The sequence below is a fragment of the Leptonotus elevatus genome, chromosome 1 (genome assembly GCF_054856555.1).
Source record: "Leptonotus elevatus isolate MCC_2025b chromosome 1, RoL_Lele_1.0, whole genome shotgun sequence".
NCBI classification, from domain to species: Eukaryota; Metazoa; Chordata; class Actinopteri; order Syngnathiformes; family Syngnathidae; genus Leptonotus; species Leptonotus elevatus.
Genome location: NC_141239.1, coordinates 31,369,632 through 31,388,005, shown reverse-complemented (window position 1 = coordinate 31,388,005; position 18,374 = coordinate 31,369,632). Strand labels below are relative to the sequence as shown.

The window sequence follows — 18,374 nt, the reverse complement described above, 5'->3', positions numbered from 1 at the left end:
ATTTTTGTAGCGCATATTTACTGTATTTGTCAGCGCTGCACTACTGAGAATGATGTAAGCGAGGAGGAGTGGTAAAAAATACTCGTGTTGCCAATAAGGAGGCCACTGTACTCTACAGTACAGTACTCCCTTCTCCCCGTGTATCAACACATCAGTAACCCCGCCCTCGCGCAAATATCGACCAATCATCGGTGTTATAAGCCAGCCGATGCGTGTGATTTGCTAAATAGGCGTCGAACTCGACGAATGGCGTTAACGAAATTGCAGCCTCACAGTGTATCTCTCGTGTATCAACACATCTAAACCTCCGCCCCCCCGTCTCAAACTGTCCAATCACACGAGTCGTATTCCAACCTGTATGTTTGAGTTGCAAGAGTGTCCTTGAACTCAACGAATGGGGGCCTCCGGTGGGCGGATCCGCAAGGTGCAGATGTTCGGTTGCACTGCAACATAGCTGATCAACTTTTGCTACCAGAGCCGGAGCTTTTTTTCCCTCCATTCTTTTAAAAAAATAATATAAATTGACGAAGCTTGTTTTAAGCTGGCAACTACAGACACAATACAACAAACACAACTCATTGCGTGCACTTGCAGTATAAATCGCGCATATTACCTTCCAGAGGTGTTCTCCTAATCTGGGTCGGAAAGCTAGTCAGCTAGCTCGCTAGCATGTTGCTAGACTAGCTGCCCAGGCAAAGAGCTGCTTTTTTGGGATCTTACTCCTCCACCCTGACGCTCATACGTTCGTTGACCAGAAAAGACTCCCAGGTGGGTTCTGCGCGGCCGGCGCCTATTCTATGCTTTAAATCTATCACCGATGTATTTGTGTGATGCGGGGATGCTAGCTCGCCGACCCGCTACCCACTGCACACTGACCAGCAGCTGATGAGCCATATGCTAAGCTAAGGCGCTAAATCCAGTCAATAATAAACTCGTTGACACTTGGTGGTTCATAGTTGAAGGACTTTGTGACAAGATTTTAACTCGAGGACTCATTGTTGCTTGTTATTAATGACGAAGGCGTGTGTATTACCATATTGAACATTCAGGGGTTGTCAAAGTTGTTTTTCTCGCGTGTCACATCGTAGTAAGGTTGCCCGTTAGGGTTAGAACGATGAACCCACATTACTGTTCAGGGTAGGTATACACTTCTTGAATTAACTTTTTTTTCTTGCAGGAGCCGTCGAATAATGACAAATGGTTTGAGGCCAGAACAAAGGAAGTGGATTCTAAAGCAGTGTAAGGAATGCAGAAGGAAAGATGAAAAATACAAAAGTTGGTCTGAGAGAAGGCAGAAAGCAAGGAAAGAAGAAAAACAGTTCTGAGGAAGGAAGGCAGAAAATGATTTTTAAGAGATGGAAGATGTGCATGGGTAAAGAAAAGAGATGTGATGGAAGGAGCAAATGAAGGGAGGAACTGAAGGATGAAATTATGTATACATAGAATGCAGGTCTGAGGAAAGGAAGCCAAGAAAGAAGGAATGAGTGCAGAAAGAAAAAGATCCAGAAATCACGGTTTGGTACGTACTTTGGTTTTAAGGTCACAGTTCGGTTCGCATTGGGTATTGCTTATCTTTTGTGGAAAGTGTTTAGTGACATTAATAATGAGACATAAACAGCCTGAATCTTAACAGTAAATTGCAACATAAGTGGAGGAAATGAAAAATGCAGACAAGTGCAGCAACTGTGTCAATAACTATGTGATTAAAAACCTTAATAATGGCATTTTCTAATGCTTTTGCTCCAGCCTGTTTGACACGGTGTCCATCAGTTAATTGTTAAATTTGTTTTTTGTATCATTAATCAGGCGCACAATGGACAACAGGTGATTGATTTCCTGCAGTATTTCTGTTTGCCCTTGTTTTGCTGTTCTTATGGTACATGTGCAACCTTTTTCAGCATGCTGATGGTGGGAGGCGATGGACTGCTGCACTAGAATGAGTGTGAAGGAGCTGTGTGAAACCGATGACCTGGCCACCAGCCTGGTGCTGGACCCTCTCTTGGGCTTCACCACCCATAAAATGAATATCAGGTATTTTGCTTGTCATCATTCCAGACTCGATTACATGGGTGTCACGAGGCCATTCGAACCGTGCTCAAGCCCACTTGAAACTTATGTACAGGGGATCCTGACATACGATGTAATGAACTATAGTTAAGACACACTCAGATTCCGATTAGATTCAACGTTGTCAACTTGTCATTGCACATTTCATAAGTGCAAGGCATTGAAATGCACATGGTGTCTTACCAGAAATGCATGAGCAGTAATTAGAGAGCATACACAGTATGTACAGCATGTCAGACACGATGATATATACAGTACATGTCATGGATAATATGTCAACATGAATCTATTTATATAGATATGTGCAGGCTATGAACTGACTTTGATCCTTAGTAATATGGTATGATAGCTCTGCAGTATGTACAATGCACTATGCAATGCAAAGTGCAAATTGCAATTATTGGAGGAGGGATAAAACATTGTACACAATATACATATACAGTCGTTTAGTGGGATGAGTATAAACACATTTTTGGCGCAATACTCGAAAGCAGGATGCAGTTTGGCAACTTTTCACAAATTGCATGTACGGACTGGAGCTCATGTAGACTTTACTGCTAAGCAAGACAGCATCTTTGACCGAGAAATACAGGGGGTCCTTGGTTTAACCTCGAAACGTTGTAGATCGGAAATGTTATAAACCCAGAACCTCCCGGTAAATTTCTTTGCCATTTATTTGTGGTAACTGGCTGTACAATCTAAATGGAAAAACTCCAAATGATCCTCAAGGTCGTTAACAAAGGTTCAGTGTATTATCAAGGACACTACAACAGCCCATTTTTTAGCTGAAAAACAGTTTCTTTCTGAGGGCCATCACCTTTTTGAAATCTTATTATTCCCCAGTCCGGACATTTAGTCATTTAAGGAATAATTTAACATTTTGTGCAATATTTTTGAATGCATTCCGTATTACACATCTTATAGTATTTTTATATATGTGCCTTTATCTATTTATATTGTATTTTATTTTTATTATATTGCCTTAAACAATTTTCGTTTTTTGTTTTTTTATCTTGATTTATGCACTGAACAGGAGTAAGATCTATCTCGTTATACGATGTATAATGACAATAAATAGCATTCTATTCTATTCAGTCAGTGTTTGAAGTACACAGTTAAAAAAAAAGAAGAAGTCAATAGTCACATGTGCTCAGCGTTCGTGTTATATAAATAATGTAATCACTCCTCTTGCCATTTACCCATGATAGCTGCCACCATGCTCAATAGAAATAAACAGAAGAACTAGAAATAATCCACTGAGTCAAAAATAATCCATGAGACACTTTGCAGTCATGCACAAGCACACATGATGTTTTGTCATATAATTAATGTTGCGGCTCCTCTTGCCTTTTATTCACAATTAAAAAAAAACACCTTGCATGATTAATAAAATAAACAGAGCATTTTTAAAATAATCCATAGAGCAGGTTTCCAGTATAATCTTTATGTTTAAAAAATTAAATAAATAAAAAGCAGAAAATGTAAGTGCATACCCTAAATTGACATGTAAAGTAAATATTAATATTATATTCACAATTCCTCTATTTTTTATTCTTACTAATAAATTATTTGACGATAAATACAGAAACTGCAATGTTTTGAATTCACACTTCTTGAATACTAAAAATGTGAAGGCGTGCAGTGCCGTATTATCAGCAAATTTTGTGTTCCTGCATGATGGGGATGTCAACAGCATAAACTTCAGTTTGCATGATGCTGACACCCACGTCACTCACCTGCCCTTCCCTTTTAAAACTATATACAGTCACAGATACTACAATTGAACTTGAGGATGGCGACCCCAAATAGACAAAATTACATTATTGTGTTTAATAACACAATTTCCATCATATTGTTTGTTTCTCTTGTCTAGTCTATGTTACCACATAAAATTTGTGTTGTAAATATGTATATATATATATATTATTTTTTTAATCCCCGCTTTCTGCGTGTGCAGCCCAGCGCCGGAGGTGCGTCGCTGGGGCAACCTGAAGGAGACGCTGCTGCGCTTCCAACGCACACACGACTTCAGTGCCACCTTCGAGGCGCTGACGGTGGGCGAGCTGGCGGATGACTACTTCAACGCTTTGGGGAGCCACCGGCAGGAGCTACTGAGGCAGCACGTGTGTACTCACAACTTCATTTACACCATTAGAATTCTACTCTTGGCTTGTTATGCTAACCGCTAGCCGCTAGCCACTTACGTCAGAGACTTCTGCAATGACTGCGTAACTAATTAGCGGTTTCTTAGCATCCTAAATTAGCGATTGAATACATGTTTGTCGTGTTAGCGTTGTGTTGATGTTGTTGCAACTACAATGTCAATCAACTACAATAAAGTAACGTTTAAAAGGGAAGTCAAGCGAGCCATCGTGCCACGACGTGGGCGAACTTCAAAGTAAAAGTGTTCTAAGACTATTTGCTTTGTCGTCAATGTATTACTTTATTTGGTCAACTTTATGGTGAAGTTAGACTTGGCGCGTTTGAGCTTCCTTCCTTTTCCAGACTCTTTCATTCATCTCGTCAAACTGCTGACAATTCCACAACAATACATTGAATGTTTATATCAAGATATCAATAAGATGACAATTTATTTACTAGGGGTGGGCGAGTACCAATACCAGGTCACATTTCACAGTACCGGACTATTGGTACTCGCGACGGATATCGATACTGGTATTGGCCCCTGCTCTTGTGGCCATTTTTCAGTCAGAAACTAAAGGCTAAAATGGTTATTTTGCATTTATTGAGGGGCACCAGTAAGAGAGCACATAAGTCTTCAGTTGTGCTCAACAATTTGATTAGCTCCAAAGTGCAGACAGATCTTGTATATTATATAGTATATTGTTATTAACTACTGCACTGCTATAACATGAATGACAAACGGAGAACGTGAAACAGGAAACGGAAATACAGAGAAACCTTCCAAATTAAAAGCATGGATTTCAAAACCATATATAATTAAACATCACACACTAAACAGCTTGAGGAATTCTTCACATGGTAGATATTACTAAATTACTTGAAACACTATTGTATTGAATTGAATTCTTAGCACTTCACTGTATTCCTTAAAAGGAAGTTGTACAACTACATACTTTGAATGGAATTTTTTTTCCCCTGGCCACTTGATTATTTGTTTAATTTTATTTATGTATTTTTTTGAAATTCGTTTTATTGTGTGCTCTATGCAAAATGACTTTTATGAGCAAATTGAAAAAAATATAATTGCCATTCATTTCAAGCAATTTTAAGGAAATTTGCTATAATTGGGATATATAGGTATAAAAAAAAAAAAATATGCCATTTTTCAAATGGAAATTTTATGTATCATAAGTACTAATGGTATCAATATCGTGAGTACTAAAGATTTGAGTGTCAGTATCGGTCTAAAAAAAAGTGGTGGTATCGAACATCCCTATTATTTACCCAAATTATTGACGTCACTGCACAGTACGACACAAAAAAGCTACAAATAATCCAGTCAAGATGTCCTTAGCACATTGTCACACATATGGTGTGTATTGCACAGTTAATGCTGTGGTGCCAATTATTCATGATAACCCCCACCTAGTATGATGGGAAATCACACAGAACCACAAGAAATAATCTACAGTGTAGTCAAAAGTTGACGGTGCTCACTGTCATTCATGTGGTGTGTATATGGTACATATTGTGAATGTTCTGAAGTCGCTGTCTTATCCACAGGTGAACCGCTACCTCAACGCCTTCCTACTGGATAGTGGCATCAAGATCGAGTCATGTGACCGCTACTCCTCGGAGACCAACGGGGCCAAGATTACCTCCACCAGACACTGGTGCGGCCATACATTGCTCTTCTATAGCAGCATTTTTTGCTCATGCAGCATCTCATCCAATGTATACACCAGCAAATGTTTGTCGACGGGGTGCGGGGGGGATTTACCGGGCCGTGACAAGTCTTACCAAGTCATTTGCATAAAATCCATGCCCCCACTGAAAAGCTCTTTCTGCTTTGCGCCATTATATACTCCCCTGCTTTCTTTCTTTACGACATTCACCTTGCTATGTTGGCAAGATGCAAAAAAAGTAATTTTAAAGAAATTGAGATGAGCCCGTGCCAATCTGATGTCAGCAACAACAAAAAAAAGCATTAATGCTTAGTGTTGGTAGTGGATCCGACGTGCACAAGCCTTATTCTGCTGCTCTGTAAATCGCACAAGAAGAAGCAACTGTTCAACAAACAAACATTTGTTGCAGTTTGCAGACTTATTGTACTTTATTGTTGTTTCTGACACAGTACAACTCTGGCGTGTATGGCCGACGCTGCACTGTTGTGCTTGCAGGCTACCTATAAATCCTATTCCCTGCGATCGCAGCCCTGCATGTTTTAATTTAGATCAGGGGTGGGCACACTCGGTCCTCGAGGGCCGGAGTCCTGCATGCTTTGGATGTTTCCTTTCTCCAACACAGCTGATATATGATGAGCTCATCAGCAAGCTCTGCATAAGCCTGATAACAATCCTGTTGATTGGAATCAGCTTGTGTTGGAAGCGGGAAACCTCCAAAACCTGCAGGACTCCGGCCCTCGAGGATTGAGTTTTCCCACCCCTGATTTAGATGTTTCCTTCCTCCAACACACCTGATTAAGATTATCTGATCATCAGCGCCTTCTGCAGGAGCATGACAACAATCCTGATTGTTTTAGTCAGGTGTGTTGGAGGAGGGAAACATCTAAAACATACAGTATCTGGCCGTGTATCTCAAACACATTAAGTTATGTCAACATTTTCAGTTCAAGTCAGTGGTAGTCAGTCATTGTCCGACACCCGGAAGTAACCTGACGCTTGAAAACATGACATTACAAGAGATTAAAGTGTAACATTTGTCCCCGGCGAGCAGGTTTGCGGCGGAGCGTGTGGAGGTCCTTCTGGGCTGCATCGCTGAGCTGAGTCCGGCCGACAGCGCCGTCCTTCGGGCCGGCGTCAACGACTTCAGCGTCATGTACTCGACACGCAAACGCTGTGCTCAGCTCTGGCTCGGACCCGCCGCCTTCATCAACCACGGTCAGTTTGGACATTTAAGTGACAAAAAAACCAGATTGGCCTTGATGACATCAGCTTTTAACACAACGACATATTTGATGTTGGTACATTTTTAAGATGTCCTTGACTTTCTACATTACAACATTTGTGATTTTTGGAATGAATGGCGCCCTCTGCTGCCATTGTGCCTTCATTGCTTCATTGCAAGATATTTGGCATGTCCATGGTTCTTTTAGAAAGTCTGCAATTAGAGTTTACAATATGAAATTGAAAGGTTAAAATTATGTTTTTATGGCTTATTAATGGACATAGTATTTCTATACCATTCTGCCATCATTACTTAAAGATACTAGTTGTTTCCAGGTCCTAAAAAGTCTAAAATAAGATTTTCCCAATGAACATTTAAGGTTTCATGTATTTAATCCTTACATCTGTTTTTCTAAGGTCCTAAAAATCCTTTCTTCGTGATACTGAATGTCCATAGATTGTTAGTCTTGAATTAGTTTTTCCCAAATTGAATTAAGATTCAAGTGGAAGTCAACCTTAAACATTTCTTGACAATAATGTTATATGTGACCTCACTAGTCTAAACATGATATTCTTTCTGATTGATATTACATCTGTGGAATAAGAGTTATGAAGCAAAATCCAGCCACTTTTATCCATCTCAGGGGGCGGCCATTTTGCCACTTGCTGTCGATTGAAGATGACATCACAGTTAATCTGGGCCAATCACAGCAGTTTTTTTTAAGATGAGCTGTGATTGGTTGTTACCTGAGACCTGAGCAACATTGATGTCATCTACAGTAAGTGGCAAAATGGCCGCCCCCTGAGATGGATAAAATCAGTTGGATTTTGCTGCTTAACTCATATTCCACTAACACAATATTAAGCAGAATACCATATTTAGACCAGTGGGGCATGCATACTGTTGTCCCAAAAGTCTTTGGGGTTGACTTTCCCTTTAAATGTCATGTTTATGGATAATTAAGTATTAAGTATTGTTAATAATGGCATTAATGACAATTACGCTTCAAAAATCCGTAAATTTGAGTGTAGAAGGGCAAACATAAAATTGCCACAAACATAATAACCAACTTGAATGATAAATGTGTTTAATAAAAATGTCAAAGCAGAATTTGTTAAAATACAGTGATATAATAATTATTATATGTCACCACTACTCGTTATATCTAGTGAGGAAGAGACATTAAGTGGCATTAAAAATTCTTGAACTGAATATTTCGGATAAATAAATTCAATGCTCTGGACAAAATTAGCAACAATCAATAATCTATTTATGTTTATGATTGTGGCTGAATTTGAGTACCAACACAATATTATGCAATTTGCTTGTTTAGAGAGCATTATGCACATTGGAAACACACATTTTAGATTCATCACGGAAAACAACCTTTTCATTCATATCAAAAACAAGTTTTTAAATTGTTGTTGTTATTGCACGATAAAGATGTGTTTAGGGATTTAATCCCATTAAGGCCCATTCAGAGAATGACATCATTTGATTTTAATTTGTGCTGGAACTAATCACGCCTTGTCTTTCTTTCTTGTCTTTGTGCTGGAAGACTGCAAGCCAAACTGCAAGGTGAGCAGACATTCATTCTTCAGAGACAAGCAAGCCAAAGTGATTTCTAACCTGGACGATTATTCACAGCGTTGATTTCTAAATGTTTAGCAACAGATTTTATTGTCACTGCCATCTGTCTATTCGTGTGTCTCTTGGGGGGCCCGACCAACCTTTTGTCTTTCCCCACCTTCCACCCAACCCCACACCCAGTTTGTCCCAGGTGAAAAGAATGGTGCTTGCGTGGAGGTGATTCGCCCGATCTCGCCCGGGGAGGAAATCACGTGCTACTATGGCGCCAGCTTCTTCGGCGAGGGCAACGAAATGTGCGAGTGCTGCACCTGCGAGAGGTGCTTCCCTGTTCTTCACACTGGAGATTTCTGACCTGGTTTGAGTCATGTGTAATGCACCGACGTCAACTCTCCTGCAGGAAAGGCGAAGGTCATTTTAAACACAGAGGGAAGCAGCCAGAATGCGAAGAAACAAAAGACCCCGTGGGCCAGAAATACCGCCTCCGGGAACGCTACCTTCGCCACCAGCGAGAGAAGGGACATTTAAGCTCCAGGCCCATTATTCCGGGATTGCATTCAGGTATCCTTTCAAAGCTTTTGCCTTCACGTTAGCTGAATTGCAGAAATATCCAATACATAGGTACCTTAACTTACTTGAGTATTAGGGTTGTTGTTTTTTTTCAATGATGTTGCAAGCCAAAACTTGAATTATTAGTGGAGTGAATAAAAAATTGAGCAATTAATGTATTTTAATGCACTCGCATGTGGACAAGGAGAGCCAGACTCACCAATCAAGTTTCAGCTTTTTATTGAACAGTACAAACAGTCAAACATACAGTAGAAATCTGTCAATTCCAATGAAGGTGGGACATTGTGTTAAACATAAATACAAACAGAATACAATGATTTGCAAAACATATCTGATTGAATATGCTGCAAAAACAACATATTCAATGTTCTAACTGATCACAGGCATTCACTGTTGTTTTTCAGCCTTGCCACTTACATGTAGCCATTTTTCCAGATTCTCGAAAACTTTTCATGTTATTATGGATCGTAGATGATGAAATCCTTAAATTTGTTCCAATTGTACATTGAGGAACATTGTCCTTAAACTGTTCGACTATTTACTTGTTCACAAAGAGGTGAACCTTGCCCCATCTTTGCTTGTGAATGTTTGAGCAATCCAGGGGAGCTCCTTTTATACCCAATCAAGGCACCCACCTGTTCCCAATTAGCCTGTTCACATACGGGATGTTCTAAACAGGTGTTTGATGAGCATTCCTCGACTTTCTCAGTCTTTTGGAGCGTGTTGCTGACGTAAAATTCTACGTTAATGATTATTTGCTAAAAACAAGCAAGTTTATCACTGAACATGAAATATCTTGTCTTTCTGGTGTATTTCATTAAATATAGGTTGAACATGATTTGCAAATCATTGTATTCTGTTTGTATAAATGAACATTCAAAAGGAGCAGACGCTCACAAGGAAATCAAATCAAATCAAATCATTATTGACTAACTCCAGCCCTGATGTTAAACACTCAGCCTCATTACTTAAAGGGACAGTAACGTGAAAAATCAACTTTTTTAGCATTTAGCCATGTTAAAATGCAAATTCCTCACCAAAAACATCACCTAAGTGGTGTTTTCCTCCATTTGACCCTCTGAGAAATTCTAGGTCATTTTGCTCTCCAAACACCAGCCCCTCCCAAGCTGAGAAAACGAGCGGGTGCTCACTTTATGACTTCATTAGGTGCGGCCCCACCCCTGCAACGCCTATGCGGACTAAACACACGCACACTTACTCTGCGACCTCCATGCTCGCAGCACAGTGATAAAAGTAGCCTTTATCAGTAAACAGTCTGTCCAAATGAATTCAAAGCAATCAATTATCCTTCACATTTGCAATGCCAAAGTGCAATTAAAAAATTGGGCGTCTTACATTTCCAGAAAGGTTCCGTGGCTGACACTTGTGTAAACTACAAGTCAATCTTTTGCGCTGTTGAACGCTGTTGTACTACAACGGCCGGCCAGTCTTGCGTGGCCACTAAGTGTTCGAACGCAGTTCTCCAGAGTTTTGTGGGCGGTGCGCGCAACAGCCAGCTTGGACGAGAGGGGCGCAGCAACCATACGAGGAGAGGCGGGGTTTTACTGAACCGGGCGTTCTACTTCCGCATTAGAAAAATAGCCAGCAAAATACCTAATATTTCATAAAAAATTACATCGCCATGGTATCAAAGGTTAGATTTATTTATTATATGCCAATAGTTAACTGTGGAAGGGCTTAAAATACCAAGATATAATACCTTTAAAGGCAAACATACAACATACGAATACTACAGTAGCCTACGCTCAGTTAATACACTGCATGATAAAAGTTTAATTCTTGTCCTTGTTTATTTTATACAATACAGTGCTATTTTTCTCAATTCAAATTTTTTTTAAGGGGTTGTAATGGATTCATGGCATTTAAATATGGAAAATGTATTTGATATATGACAGAATGAATTAAACTTTTAAATTAAGGTATGACTGTACTTTTAAAATTGGAACTCACCACAATGACTTGACCTTGTCTTTCCCTTCTAGCAATCCCCTCTAGGAACTCCTTCACCCATCAGATGCGGAAGAATGCCCTTAAAAACCGAAAGTGGAACCAGACAAGTAAGTGGAGGCTACAGAACCACAGACTCTCAAGACCCTGTGAAGTGGATGAGACCAGAAAAGAGCGACAGACGCTGCCACCACTGTCACAGTGTGTGATCCGAGACTTGAGGATCAGGGTGCGGCGCCACTCGCTGGACTTTCTGTTGGTCTGCAAGGATCCCAAAAGTAAAGAGAGGGCACTCCTGCAGCAGCTGGAGGTGGTGAAGCCTAGGACAACCCCAGATGTGAAGCGTTTCTCGCTTGGTCTGCTTCAGAAGAACAGAGGACGGGTAGGCCCTAATGGAAAATCTGTCAGAGGCGGTCCCTTGAGAAGCTCGTCCAGAACCAGAACCAGAAGCACCGACAAGGTCAACTCGGACAAAACCTCAATCACAAAAACGCAGGAGAGTACAGAGCAAGAGAACTTGGACTCCAATGTCTGTCAGAGTGTCCCGGAACCTTGTAAGAAAGTTTCGGACAATCCCGGACAAGTACTATCACTCAAGCACTACCTAACCGTCCGCCTCACTAGAATCTCAGCGCCTTGCAGGGAGGCACCGGGAACAAGCGTTGACGACCGAGACATAAGGGAGGAGCTGAGAGGGAAGATGAGGCAGATTCAGGGCCTCAGACCACTGACTACACAGAAATTCCAACAGAGGCAGGGCTTGCCATCCCCAGTTACAACGGCCCCTTGTGCTACCGAAGCTCCTCGAGGAGTGCGGGAAATGTTTTTCATTGATAAGGGAACAGTAAGAAAGCGGCACGCATCAAAGGGGATGGTGGATGAGTCTTCCCAGCTTGAGGGAGGTGGGAAGAACAAGGTTATTGAAATCCAGACAGTAGCGGAAGAAGAAATGCAACCAGAAAAAGACAAACCTAAGGAGCACAAAGAAAAGAGAAAGGCCACCGTTCCTGAACGTAAGACAGTCTCCGCCCCTAAGCGTAAAACAGCCTCCGCCCCTGAGCGTAAGACAGTCTCCGCCCCTGAGCGTAAGACAGTCCCCACCCCTGAGCCGTCTCCTGAGTGTAAGACAGTGTCTGCTACTGAGCCGTCTCCCAAGTGTAAGACAGTGTCTACTACTGAGTGTAAGACGATGTCCAGTACAAAAATGACGAGACAGAATAATTTGGAGGTTAAATCTCCAAATCTCAGCAAGGTTGATGTTTCAGAACCGTTAGCTCGTACACCAAGTAAACAAGTACACAATTTAAGCAATCACATAGTCATAAAGCAGGCCAAGGTTCTCCTGTCTGATTTCTTAAAGAAAGATAAAGCCTCGGTAGACGATCAACCGCAGGGCGGTCGTTGTTCCTCTAATCCAAGAGAACTCCACACAGGCAGCCATTTGGCGACAAGACGGAATTTCGAGCAGTGTCAGAAAATCTGCAAACGAGTATTGACAAAAGCCGAGCTGAAGTCAAACAGCACAGAAACCGGTTTAGTCCCCTTGGCGCAGAATCCAAACCAGCTTGGCAAACCAGCAGCTGACTGCCTCAACCCACTACCTCTCCAGTCGCATATTTCAGCCAATACACACCATACAACTCAGCACCTTGATGCCATGCAGTCCAACATACCTCTGAAGAAACGGACATTCCGCAGTGCTGTGGAGCCGGAACAAGGCGCAGTGGCTACTTCCGTCACTACCCGGAAAGAGGTTTCCGTTTTTTCCTCAAAGCAGGAACTAAGTCGTCATCCAGGAAAGTCTATCAAATGTGACGGAAAAAGCAAAGTGATGCGAGCAAAAGTCCGGAGGGTGAGATCCAGAAGGGTCACGAGGCAAAACTACGTGGCCAGGGTACTTAGACCAAGAGTTACTGAAGCTCCTCAGAGTCGGGTGAGGAAAGTTCACAAGTTTAAATCCGAGAGGCAAGATGAAGACGACCACCAAGAGACTGTTTCCCTTGACAGGAACCATCAGAGTAAGGCTGGGCCAGAGAAAGACTCTCAGATGGGATCAGCAGCCCTGGAACAAAGCGATGTTGAAGAGACAAAGCCTGAACTTAACTTCAGGATCCGTTTCAAGCGAAGAAGAGGGAAAAAGTGGGAGATGCAGAGCAACGGATTGGGTGGTATGATCAAAACGGAAAACAGGGAGGAATTCGACAATGATCCGCTTAAAGCCATCATGGATTCAGTGTCTGTGTTGAGCATGGAGATGCAGGCGGCTCAGGCCCACGTGCAGGCATGTAAGAAGTCCAAGAACAAACTCCTTCGCTTAAAAAAACGGGGGGAGAGGAAGAATGTGTCCAAATTGTTGGGCAATGAAGATTGTAAAGAAAAAACAGACAGGGAAATTCCATCTGGTACAAGCCTTCAATTGGACAAAACTCAGAGCGAGAAGTCATCTTTTGTCCATGGAACAAAAACTGAAGATCGGTTCACGAAAAGCTGCTGCTTTTTTGAAAGTGGGTCGCAGCAGAAAATTGAATCCAACTTGGATTTCAGCGGTCTTCCTCTGCCAGTTCTCAAATTGCGCAGAAAGGTAGAGGACATCTGGGAGGTGGAGGGCAAGAATGAGGAGCAGAAGCAGGCTGAAGTTAAAATGGAGACGCTGGTGAAGAGAGAGATTCGAGGTACTCCTTTAGCCAAGCCAATACCAGGACTGCTGGACTTGAGCAAGCTCCAAGAAGACCCACTGCCGTTGACTCAGAAGTTGAATAGTAACACTTTGCTCCTGAAAACTGAAGCACCGCAGATGTCTTTGTCGCTGTCGCCACTTTCTCTGTCTTCCCCTCTAGACGAGAACCCAGAGAGTGTGGTCGGAGCCAGTGTAATTGCTGAGAGACCGGAAGTCAGCAATGGTGGCTGCAGGAAACAGCGGCACAAAATGGCATCTAAGTGCGGCCCTGTGGAGGCGTCCATGAGCTGCCTCAGTCAGTCACTCCAACAGATTGACAACAGCCTTTCCAGGCTATCTGAGGGTCTTTGCTCATCGCAGATTCTGGAAAAGACAGCCACCTTATCCGGAATCCCCAATTCCATTATGCAACCCCCATCCCAGTCCCCACCGTTCCCAACTGCGGACAACATTCTGCCGGGTGAGCCCAACTTCGCAAACTGCTGCGATGACATCCTGGACTTCCAGTGTCTCAACTTTGAAGGCTATGATCAACCGCAGAACATCCTCAACTCATCGCCCTCTGATCTCTGTTCACTAGACCCCCCCACGGATCCCTTCAGTAGCCCCCTTTCGCACAGCCCCTCTGACACGTGGACCACAGAGACGCCCTACCTCGGTCCCCCGAGTCCCGGCAACAACTTCACCAGTGAAGATCTCCAGTTCTTCCCTGGTCTGCTTCCATCCAAAAATGATTCGGTTCCTCTGGACTGTGAGGCAAAGAATGCCTCTGGTCGAATTCCACCCCAAGGAGGCTTCAGTTTTTCAGCGCTCACCATTCCCGAACTGGCGGGAAAGGACCGACTTTTCAGCAAAAATCTCGGAATGAGACTGTCCAGAGAGGACTTAAAAGGTCATTCCTCCTCCGTCGTAAGCAACCCTCGCATATTTGGCACTTCTGCTGGCATGTGTCAGAATCCTCTTCCTTTAGTACAGCCCACCGTGAACGTCAAACCAAGCAGCAGCCAGTCAAAAGCTGCATCCAACTTCAAAACACATGGACCCTTCCATCGCATGACCATTCCCAAACAACACCAGTCTTTTCCCAGCTGTCATCCTAGCGCACAGCGAGGCGTCCCCCCAACAAAGCACGTACTGTCGCCTTCGATGGCTACTAAGTTCCTCAATCCTCAACTCTCGTCCGGAAGAAATCCAAACCCCACTGACAATCCCTTCAACTCCCAGGAGAAGTCCTCCACTGTGATCCACAGGGTTCTGAAGTTTCAGGGCGGGAACCTGAGCCAGAACTTGTACAGTGCTCCCTGCAAAGATCATGTGACTGCCGGCAACCACTCGACATCCAAAACATTCGGTACAAAATCCACGGAAAGGACTTGCGAGGACCGGCAGAGTCACCACAAAGGCAATGTTTCTGCTCAGAACATCAGCTATTTTGCTCCTTCCGCCAACTCCGGCAGGGCCGGCATCCATTTCAACAAGCAAAGTTCATCCTTGCCCCCGTCATTCAGCCGAAGTAAAACAGCCCCCGAAAAGCAGGACAATGCCACCGTGACGTACAAAAACTTCTCTGCGATGCCGAGACCTTTCTTCTTCCCCAGTAAAGACAGTTATTCTTGCCCACAGGAGAAGACCTCCAAACACGACAAATCCACGCCGCTGGGCTCAGACAAGAACCAGCCATGTTACCCTCAGCAAGATCCATTTGATTTCAGCTTTGCTTCATCGCTTTCTCCTTTGCCGCATCACAGCAGTCCTCAAGTAGTCCACAGTATGCCCCCCAGCATGCCGACATCAGCAAGCAAAACCCACCCAGCCTTCTCTTATGGCCCACAGGGACCCCCTTATGTACTCAACTTCAGCGGCGACCACTCGCTGACGTTGGGCCTCAGGGACGGGCCCGAAGGTTACCCGGGACTCGGCCCGACAAACTACACCTACCACTGCTTGATGGAACCATCAGGGACACAGGGGCGGCTGGTCCTGGAGCCCTGCGGTTCTCAGTCATCAAACCCGCCGTCGTTTTCCATGGGTAGCTTCTCAGGATACAAAGGGGGTCCGGACGAACACAAGAAGGATGCGCACCAGCAGAATCACCCAGGCGACCACCAGGACATACCGCATTATGGACCAACATCTCACTCCATGGGCTCTACCAAACCTAAGCGGGTCAGGCTGGTGGTGACGGACGGAACTGTGGACCTAGACCTCCAGTACTCTGACTGATCCACAGGATTACATCCAGATGTTTTTGCAAAACTATTTTTAGGGACTCTTAGTTTTCCGTCATTTTAATGAGCCCATAAGAGACATTGATTTGTTGACCAAATTGATTATAAATTTTATTGGCGACCAGACTTTGTAAGTTGTAGACTGCGACTCGTTAGCCTCACTGCGTTGTCGGGGGGGTAAGTTGCTACTGGTGTGTTGGTCTTTTAACGGGCAGCTGCGTGCCTCCGTCTTTCTTATTGGACATTTTGGAAGCTTACGATTTTTATACCCACAATATCTAAATTTCTCACTGTACGTGTGCGAGTGTGATTTTGGTACTTGAGCAGTCACTTCTGGTTGCTACATACTGTCGAGTCTCACAGTGGAACTTCAGAATTTTTATGTTGCCTGAACGCTACATAAAATATCATGCCAAATCCGGCCAAAAATTCCCAACAATGTGGTAGCAGCGTCTATATCAAGATGTCACAAGCCCCTTTCACACTATCAGAATTTTTCCCATATCACTGTTTTGTGAGAAAGGTACAGAATACAGATTGGAAGGGTTGATTGAACCCACAATTTTCCCGATGTATCAGAGGTAGCGATGGTGTGCAAATGGGTAGCCGACAGCTGGGATGGGGGTGTGAAATGAAATACCAGACACAAATTTCTCCTAACTTGTTGTGTTGAAAACAGTAGTCTTGACAAGTATTTCATACATCACACCAGGTGCCAGGGTGCCAAGTGAGTTGTCAGGTTTTAAGTTTCGCACTCTCTATCCTGGCTTTCTGTGATGCCCTTTCAGACAGTCCCTACCCTGTTACTGCAAATAAATTTTCTTTAAAAAAAAAAGAAAAGTGGTATAGATTATAATATGGATGGATCTAGCCTCCAATTATTTTATTCTTCAAGTATACAACCAATCAAGTGGAAATTTATACCTTTTTTTTTTTTCCAAAAGTACCACTGATTCTCAACCCTACCTAAGTGGGGCGAAATTTGTTCTCCGCATTTGACCCATCCCCTGAGGGAGCGGTGAGCAGCAGCAGGGGCCGCGCTCTGGAATTATTCGGTGATCTAACCTCCCAATTCCAACCCTTAATGATGAGTGTCAAGCCGGGAGGCAAATGGGTCCCATTTTTAGAGTATTTGGTATGACCCAGCCATGGATTGAACCCACGACCTCCCAGTCTCAGGGCGGACAGGCCAATGCATTTGCTGGATCGGGTGGGTTTACCGACTTCCAACATGGTATCGGGGGCTTGATAGAGGTGGGGCGTTGCCCGTGTGAAAGGTGATAGTGGGAATCTACCATTTAGGTCAAAAGTTTAACACCTGACACACACCTCTCCTGCCTTTGTTTGGTGAAAGCAATACTTACACCATATGCCAAGTAAATATGAATTTCACACCACCTGTCTTGGATTTCCGCTATCCCCTTTCACATGGTCGCTGCCCTGCCTCTGTCCCCTTTTACATCAATGTCAGCAATCAATCTTTTTGACGCAGGATCAAACAACTGTAGTGTTTTCTGGGGCTAATAGTACTGCGGCTCATCTTCAGATCGTCCGATTTCCCGGAAATGGTGTGAAAGGGGCTTGTGATGACAAGCCCGAACAACGGTGACAAATTGTTCCTTGTATAGCTGTTACACTTAACATGACCATTAACTATGCTAATAATCAGCATTTTTGTTGACTTTGGGGACAATACTATGAAATTGAATAAGCTCTGGAGGCTCCGCTGTCATCCACTGTAAAGCAAATAATTTTAGTTTTGAGGACAAACGGTGACAATCTTTCAACTGTTTTTGTTTGTCGTCATCTTTTCAAACCGTCGCGTGTGTCGTGTTTCCATGGCAGCCTTACATCCCAGTGTACCATCGTGTATTTATTTGAAACTTCTTGGCCTCCTCCAGGTCATGGTTTTAAACATGGTGCTTGAACCTAATTTATACTTCACCTTGATTGTTGATAGGAGTAAATGTTTTACAGTTATTTAACGGGAAAAAAAACCCCTGTTGAACTGAATATATAGATGACATATACAAATAAAAATATATATTATGACTTAATGTATTTCTCATCTGCTGTTGTAAAATTTTATATTAGGCTCTTCTCCTAAAATGTGTTAGACTTACTAAAAAAAGGTTTGCTGTAGAAATGTACAAAATGTAGCTTGTATTATTAAAGAATCTTACACCTTTTCATATTTCAGCTTCTGGCCTTGTTTTTATGTGCTT

The 18,374-nt window shown here is 43.0% G+C and overlaps 1 protein-coding gene across 3 annotated transcripts; it reads left to right on the top strand.

Annotated features, from left to right (window-relative positions):
- The first annotated feature begins 449 nt into the window (after positions 1-449).
- On the top strand, positions 450-18,344 carry kmt5c (lysine methyltransferase 5C). 3 transcript variants are annotated; one of them, XM_086091798.1, is made up of 10 exons: positions 450-768; positions 1,178-1,239; positions 1,899-2,031; positions 4,025-4,190; positions 5,776-5,885; positions 6,949-7,112; positions 8,678-8,697; positions 8,890-9,026; positions 9,107-9,267; positions 11,280-18,344. In XM_086091798.1, exons 3-10 carry the CDS (start codon positions 1,919-1,921, stop codon positions 16,142-16,144), a joined length of 5,736 nt encoding a protein of 1,911 aa, XP_085947924.1. In that variant the 5' UTR covers positions 450-768; positions 1,178-1,239; positions 1,899-1,918; the 3' UTR covers positions 16,145-18,344. The 3 variants fall into 3 exon arrangements, with proteins under 3 accessions (XP_085947924.1, XP_085947907.1, XP_085947916.1); XM_086091781.1 differs by lacking the exon at positions 1,178-1,239; XM_086091790.1 differs by lacking the exon at positions 450-768 and having other exon boundaries at positions 795-1,519.
- The last annotated feature ends 30 nt before the right edge of the window (positions 18,345-18,374 follow it).

Bases quoted from the DNA above. Each gene is read 5' to 3' on its own strand.
- kmt5c (XM_086091781.1), top strand. From the start codon at position 1,919: ATGGACTGCTGCACTAGAATGAGTGTGAAGGAGCTGTGTGAAACCGAT. The intron at 7,113-8,677 runs GTCAGTTTGGAC...TTGTGCTGGAAG, and splicing joins CGCCGCCTTCATCAACCACG to ACTGCAAGCCAAACTGCAAG. The intron at 9,268-11,279 runs GTATCCTTTCAA...TTTCCCTTCTAG, and splicing joins TATTCCGGGATTGCATTCAG to CAATCCCCTCTAGGAACTCC.